Below are 7,365 nucleotides of genomic sequence, written 5' to 3'. Positions count from 1 at the left end.
TCAGGCGTTCAGCTCCAGGTCGGTGATGTAGGCTCGAACCCACGCCTCGCTGGGGTCAGCACAGACCTGCCGGCCTCTCTTGGTCTGGAAGCTGTGGAGAAGGGTGGAAGGAGGGGATACTGAGGACTCCAGCAGGGGACTCTCGGGGCCCTGCATCCTTCTCTGCCCAGACACCTGGGGCCTGTCCAGACAGTTTCCCTTGAATCTTGGGGTTCTCGAACCCTCCCCAAATGTCTCATAAGGGTTTGCTCAGAAAGTCCCTTTCTGCTGTCACTCCTCCCCCTCTTCCCACTGCCCAGGGCTCTTCGAGCCCCAGTCCAGGTCTGAAAACCCCCCAGGCACCTCCTGGACTCCTGCACCCAGAGCACTCCCATGGGACCTCACCCAGCCCGCCAGCCTCCCTCTCCAGGGGTGGCCAGGAGGCCCGGCCCTTACATGACCGCGGGTTTGGAGCACTGGCTGCTGGTCTCATAATAGTCATCTACAAATTTGCGCGGAATCTTCCGGGAGATGTAGAAGAAGCAGCAGGCGGTGGGGGTGTCAGCACCCACTGTGAGAGACAGGACAGAAAGACCCCAAGTGCCTGATCAGAGGAGAGGCCGACCAGCCGCTTCTGGCCTTCCCCCAGCATGCTTGAGGTGGGGATGGGGGGACAGAGGGACCCAGAAGGAAGTTGGTATTTCTTTGATTTATTTACCTTAGTTTGGGGACTTTATGCCTCTCTACAGTAAATTCAGTATTTTTTTTTTTTTAATAAACTACGTCTGTCAAAATCCCAGTTGGGCCTCCACTTTCCAATCCATAAAATGGGACTCTGTCCCTCTCTGTCCTCCAGAATCGAGTCACCAAAACCCCTTAGGAAGCTAAATTCTCTGGGCAGGAGCCTCAAAATTCTTCTGGCATGCTCTGCTCGGAGGGCCTCAGGCTCAGACTTGGACATTGCCGTCCAGCCCATGGCCAGAGAGTTAGGACACAGAGCAGAAGACAGACTCACGGGAGGCAGAGCAGGTCAGGGAGGAGAGGGCCTCAGTGAAGAACAGGACAGCGAGGACGGCCACGGGGACCTCCATGATGCCGGGCTGCAGAGTGGGCTGAGTGCTGGCCGAGAAGAGAGGGGGCGGGAGGACTCGAGGCTGCTGCTCCCTTGTGGGGTCTGAGGCTTCTCCTCTCTTTATAGGCAGCCTGGGGAGGTCAAGGGGGACCTTCTAACCGTGGTGTTGGTGCTGTGCTGCATGTTGCATGAGCTGGCAGGGCTGGGGGTCACCACAGGGCTCAAGCAATTTGCACGAGTGGCTCAGTCCCTTCCTCAATGGGGAAATGGTTTCCACAGCGAGAGGAGGTGAGAAGCTGGTGTCAGCTGAGACCAAGCGAGCTGGCGCCTTCTCCCGAGAGCCGCAGTCTGCAAAGCCTTTCTCCCAGAGCCCAGCCTTGCCCCTCCTGGCCAGCTATCCCAGGGCACGGATGGTAAGGAGATGAAGACAGCTTCTCACTTCCTGAGAGGCACAAGGTGGAACCGTGCCCTGGAGGGAGACAGCAGAATTAGGGAAGCCTCAGCCACCAAGGGCGAGAATTAGGGGGGCTTTCAGATACTGGCTGGGTGATCAGGCTTCGTGAGCCTCCCCAGATGTGCCACTCCCTGGGTTGGCTGGGTTGACTGGGGCTCCTGAGAGAGATAAGCCTCCCAGTCTGTTACCCTCCCATCAGAAGGGCTCTGCAGGGATCTATCCCAGGGACATAAACACAAAGGTGAAGAAAGTGGTATGCACACGGTGCTGGCCACAGCTTATCTGTAGCAATTAAAAGGTGACTTAGCATTCAAGAAGTTGTGGGAGATTTACTTCTTGTAATAATAATTAGCCCTTAAAATTGAGAAGGGAGAGACATTTAAAAGGAAAGTCCTCGTTTCTTAAAAATCCTGAAATATTTCCTGTTTTTAGTTAAAGTTAAAATGGGCCTTTCCCTGGTTGGCTGGAATTCCATGGTGACATCAAGGACGGAGTTTCTTGAAACATCTTCCCTTCCTCCATCATTCTGTTGACTTTTCTTTTACAGGTTTGTCATCTCAGGGTCACAAGATGGCTGCTGCTGAGAAGGCATCACACCTCCACAAAGTCTCCTCACAGACACAGGAAAGGGCCTCAGAAATACGGAAGGAGTGATAGATGTTCCTGGAGCTTTGATTCAAGTTGGTTTTTACATGCTTTAAAAGGTGAACTATAGATTTTCTTCAAAGTTAGTAAAAGCCAATTTTAAAAATGTGCAAAATACAGGAAAGAATAAAAACTAATTTGGTATGTAAAATCTGGGTACACTCCACGGCAAACATAGGTTCAGAATGTGGGGATTTTTCTCTACATTCTCACCCTCCTACATAACAAATTCTGCATCGTAATCAGTAAATTTTTTTTTCCTCAAAGGTAGGAAAAACTCTATTATTCAAGCCTAACCCCTCATAACATTTTGATTTGTTTCTTTCTTCTTCTTTTTAAATTGCGGTACATTAAACCCAGGGATGCCCTACCACTGAACTACATCCCCAGCAGCCCTTTTTATTTGATTTTGAGACACAGTCGATAGGTTGCCAAGGTTGGCCTTGAACTTGTGATCCTCCTTTCCCAGCCTCTTGAGTCACTGGGATTACAGGCCAGCACCCCTGTGGCCAGCTGTTTTGTTTCTCTCCAGTGCAGCTTTTTCTCGGCTCATGACAGTTCTGTCTGCTTGCTTGTTTTTCACTCCTGTGTGAGGAGGAGATAAGGATTACCATTGTCTCCATCTAGATGGAACTTGGGCATTTTCTTGTTTGTAATTATTAGTAGAAGAGGCTTCCAAATAATTCTAGTGACTTTAGGAGTTGCCTAATTGACCCAACTGTCTGCTTAGTACATGAATATTATCATGCTCCATTGTGGCACATTTGGACTGGTTCCAATATTTAATTGTCATAAATAAACTATACCAATGGTACTTTATAAGTAAAACTTTCTCCATGAATAAGGTCCTTTCCAGAGGATATTTTCCTAGCTGTAGACTTCCTGGGGAAAAAAAAAAAAAAAAAAAAAAAAACACAAAAAAACAAGGACCCTTATGGCTTCTGGTCTCTAGAGACGTCCCACATCGAACGCACATTCCTGTCTAGAACCCGTGTGGGCTGGCGGTGGCCGCCGGTAAGGAAGTGTGGCTGTTGCTGAATCAGTGGTTCCAAGGCTGAGCTCATCACTCTTGTCATGACTGTAGCCTGGGCACCAGCTCCTGACCTCTCACTGATTAACATTTTTCTTAGAAGCACTGCAGTCCACATGATGTCATGGTCCTTTGCTCCCAGGGTGTGGTTTGAGAATGACTTGTCTCCCCGCCAGGATGCTGTGGCATCACTATCTACATCACCCTGTGTGGCCAGAGGAGCCTTAGCCCAGGTCTGTGGGAGGCAGTGTGAACCTACACATTTCTCCATGTTCTTGCGGCCCTAACACTAACATCTCACCTCCTCTCACTGTCAAAAGTGTTTCCATATAATCAGCCCCAACAAGTGAGCAATTGGGCTATTCTTGTGCATCCTGATCCCCTAGGGGACCCACAGCACCCCAGAATGAGGAACTTAGAGCAAGTCTCTAAGCACCCAGCCAACTCCCTCTGCTCCTCACCAGCTTCCAACACCTCATGATCTGGAGCTGCCTAAAGGGGTGGGCGTGTGGCTTGAACCCCAGAAGGATGCAGGCAGCAGCGTTCTTGGCTTTCCCCTCCCTCTTCTGCCTGTCCACACCCCACAGGCCTCTGTGGCTGCCCTTATGGACCATCCCGTCGTGGCCCTCCGCTCACAAGTCTCTTCTGGACCACGAGGCTCTCTCAACCTCATCCTTCCTTTAATCTAGAGCTGTTTCCCAGTGCTCTGGAGAGACAGCCAAGCCATGTCATTTAATTCCTGTGCCTTAGTATTCTCTGAGGGAAAGCAAAGAACCTCACAGAAGCCTTCAGAGCATTCTGGACTATTTCCCAAGGATTTTTTTAAATGTTTTTATTAGTTGTTGATGGACCTTTATCTTATTTACTTATTTCTATGTGGTGCTGAGAATCCAACCCAGTGCCTCACACATGCTAGGCAAGCACTCTACCAATGAGCCACAACCCCAGCCCAAGATTCTGATCTATCTTAATTCCTGGATCTGAAAGGCAAAGGAGGGCTAAGACCCATCTTTAGTTGGGAAAACCATGGCCTAACTCAGTCATGAACGAGATGCAAACTCCAGGTGCCGTTGGTTCCCGCTGTGAGCAAGGGGTGGGTTCCCCTCAGTTCTGCCAAGAAGTTCCGCCCTTAGGGTGATTCACAGAGGGTGGCCTCTTTCTGGAAAGTTCCCCTCCAAAAGAGAGGGAGCAAGGACCAGCTCTTCCAATAGCTGTATTCCCAGAGAGGGAACCTGAGACTACTGAGGCAGAGATTTAAAACAAACACTCAAGGCCAAGAACAAATTCGGGGCTTCTTTTGTTCTTTTGGTGCTCAGCTCTGCAACCCTGAGAGGTGACCTCTCCAACTTCTTGCTGGCCCCCTCAGAGGAAAGGAGTTGACTGCTTTCCTCAGGCTCTGCATGCCTATTCCCCCACTGTTGGGACGGACCCCAACGCCTGCTCCCTCTTGTGTTCCTCCAGACCCGCTGTCAATATGTTGATGATCATCGTGACACCAGCGGCCAGCATTCCTACCCCGGTATAAGTCAGTGGTGGTTCTTCCATCTGCAGAGAGACGGGGCCTGTGGAGGAGGCCAGCCATGGGACATGGAGAGAGGACAGGTACACACAGCAAGGAGGGTGGGAGCCATCCCGCAGAGGCCCACCAAGGATGTGGAACCCAGGGAGAGGCCACAGAGGTGCTTTCTGACCTGGTTTGGGGCCTTCAGGGAACCAGAGGAGTTTCCCAGGGCAGAAAGGACCAAGGCAAGAAAGTGACAGAGAAGAGGCTGCCCCAGAAGTCCCCCATGGAATATGAAGGCTGGGGGGAAATACAGATGGTTTCAAGCTTCACGTGGGAGAGGAAGGAACGGAGAGGCCCTGGAGGACTGGGAATGTCTTTGCGGGGTGCCTCTGTCTCATCCTTCTGTTCTGCATCAGCCAGAGCCCAATCAGAGCAGCCCAACCTCCTAGGACTGCAAAAAGACATCAGAGACGACAGGATATTAAAAAACCACGATGAACATAAAACCAAAGAGAGAGGAAGAAACCACGCCAGGTGTTCACAGTGCTGAAAACCAAAGCTAAGAAGAAAAGTCTCAAAAACAGAGAAAGAGAGAGAGAGAGAGAGAGAGAGAGAGAGAGAGAAAGAGAGAGAGAGAGAGAGAGAAATGACCTTCCATGAAAAAGCTCGAGTGTCTTCCAACAGAAAAACGGACACTGGAGGCCAGAGTAATGATTGTTCCTGAAGAGCTTAAAGTCAATAATGCTCATATAGATGGAAAATAGCCTTCAAAAGTTAAGGTACAATAAACATTTCCAGTCAATCAAAAACTAGGACTTCACCATCAAAAGACTCACAGTAAAGAATACAAAAGGGTCCCTTCAGGCAGAAGAAAGAGAATTCAGATGGAGCGGGGAGATTCAAAGGGTTTAAGAGCAACAGGATTGAATAAATATGTAGTGAAAACCAAATACATGAAATAGAAAAAGATGAAATAGAAATACACATTGACTATCGAGTAATAAAATATAATAGAGATTTTGGATTTGGGGGTTGTTTTTTTCATTTTCAGTTTTTGGTTTTTTGTACCAAGGATTGAACCTACACTACTTAACCACTGGGCCATGACCCCAAAGCTTTTTAACTTTTTTTAAAAATTTATTTATTTTGAGACAGGGTCTCACTAAGCTGCTTAGGGAGTTGCTGAGTTGATGAGGCTGCCTTTGAACTTACAATCCTCATGCCTCAGTCTCCCAAACTGCTGGGATTACCAGTGCAGGCCACTGCACCTGGCTCATTTTATTTTTTACACAGGCCCTTATTATGTTGCCAAGGGACCCACCTGTCTCAGCCTCAGTACCCTACCAGCACATACTATTGTGCCCAGTTTGGATTTTATATTTATATAGAATGCAAACATACCAAAATTGCATAAAAGTCAGGAGTACTGTATAGCATATCCCAAGGATATTACATTATGTGGGTAGTGACAATGGCATTATATTACATTATACCGTATTAAGTTCAGGTTTCTTGTCTTAATCTGTAGTGTAAACAGTAGTAAAGAAACATAAAAATACAGGATGAATATGTATAAATACATCATGGAAATGGGAAAAAACCCCAATCAACTCAAAAGAAGATTATTAAAAGAGAAAAGAAATATATGACAGGCAGGTCAAATTTAAAGTAAATAGTAAGATTAGATGTAAGTATATCGGTAATTGAATGTAAAAAGATTAAATACTGAAATTTAAAAACAAAAATTTTTAAAGATATCAACTGTATGCTATTTAAAGAGATACTCCTTAAATATAAGAATTGTGAAAGATTAAAGAGGTAGAAAAAGTAACTTATGTTCATACTAACCAAAAAAGAAAAAGAAAAAAAATTTCAAAAATGAAGAGGTAGTTGAGAACAACAAAATGCTCAACCTACCAGAAATTTGTAACAGTTCTAAATTTGTGTACTTCTAATGACACAGCCTCAAAATATATAAAGAAAACTGAGGGCTAAAAGATGAAATAGAAAAAAAATCATGATTATAGTGGAAAAATTTAACACATTTTTCTTGGTAACCAATGAAATAAGCAGACCCTAACTTAGTAAGAATATAGACTATTTGAACATCAAAATTTTAATAAATTTTAATAAATGAACATATATAGCATATGTTTATCAAGTTCAGGGTAAACATTCTTTCAAAAGCACATAAAGACTTTGCTATATTTGACCATGTTCTAAAAAACTACAGTAACAAAACTAGAAAATCGCATGTTCAAAGCCAGCCTCCGCAAAAAAACGAGGTGCTAGGCAACTCAGTGAGACTCAGTCTCTAAATAAAATACAAAAATAGGGCCGGGGATGTGGCTCAGTGGTTAAGTGCCCCTGAGTTCAATTCCTGGTACCAAAAAAAAAAAAAAAGAACAATTGTGGAAATCCATCAAAGCATTCTACCCCACCAAAGGAAGCAGTGACCACTCACTTCAGAGAGATATCTGTCCTATGAAGAGGAAACAGCTCAGCATGATTTCCTGGGTGGATGCCAGCTCCTGGTCACCCTTCGGTAGACCCAACTTCCTCATAAGCACCCCCAATCAAAAGGGCCACTGAACAACTCTTATGAATCACTCTGATATCCATAGGCAACCCAGGGTGGACCGCTCACATGATACCAATCTATTTAAAATTTCTGGCGAAGG

General features: G+C 46.3%; 1 protein-coding gene across 1 annotated transcript; it reads right to left on the bottom strand.

The window, feature by feature from the left end:
* On the bottom strand, window positions 1-1,070 carry LOC113175896 (C-C motif chemokine 3-like). Its single transcript, XM_026380262.2, has 3 exons — window positions 995-1,070; window positions 436-550; window positions 1-91 (listed from the first exon to the last, which is right to left on the bottom strand). The coding sequence occupies exons 1-3, from the start codon at window positions 1,068-1,070 to the stop codon at window positions 1-3; spliced, it is 282 nt and encodes a 93-aa protein (XP_026236047.2).
* Window positions 1,071-7,365: the final 6,295 nt, after the last annotated feature.

This window comes from Urocitellus parryii, chromosome 7, assembly GCF_045843805.1.
Source record: "Urocitellus parryii isolate mUroPar1 chromosome 7, mUroPar1.hap1, whole genome shotgun sequence".
NCBI lineage: Eukaryota > Metazoa > Chordata > Mammalia > Rodentia > Sciuridae > Urocitellus > Urocitellus parryii.
The sequence above is the reverse complement of the archived record's forward strand: the minus strand, read 5'-3'. Positions and strand labels throughout refer to the sequence as shown.

Bases quoted from the DNA above. Each gene is read 5' to 3' on its own strand.
- LOC113175896 (XM_026380262.2), bottom strand. From the start codon at position 1,070: ATGGAGGTCCCCGTGGCCGTCCTCGCTGTCCTGTTCTTCACTGAGGCC. The intron at 551-994 runs GTGAGTCTGTCT...TGTCTCTCACAG, and splicing joins CCTGACCTGCTCTGCCTCCC to TGGGTGCTGACACCCCCACC. The intron at 92-435 runs GTAAGGGCCGGG...CCTTCTCCACAG, and splicing joins TGCTCCAAACCCGCGGTCAT to CTTCCAGACCAAGAGAGGCC.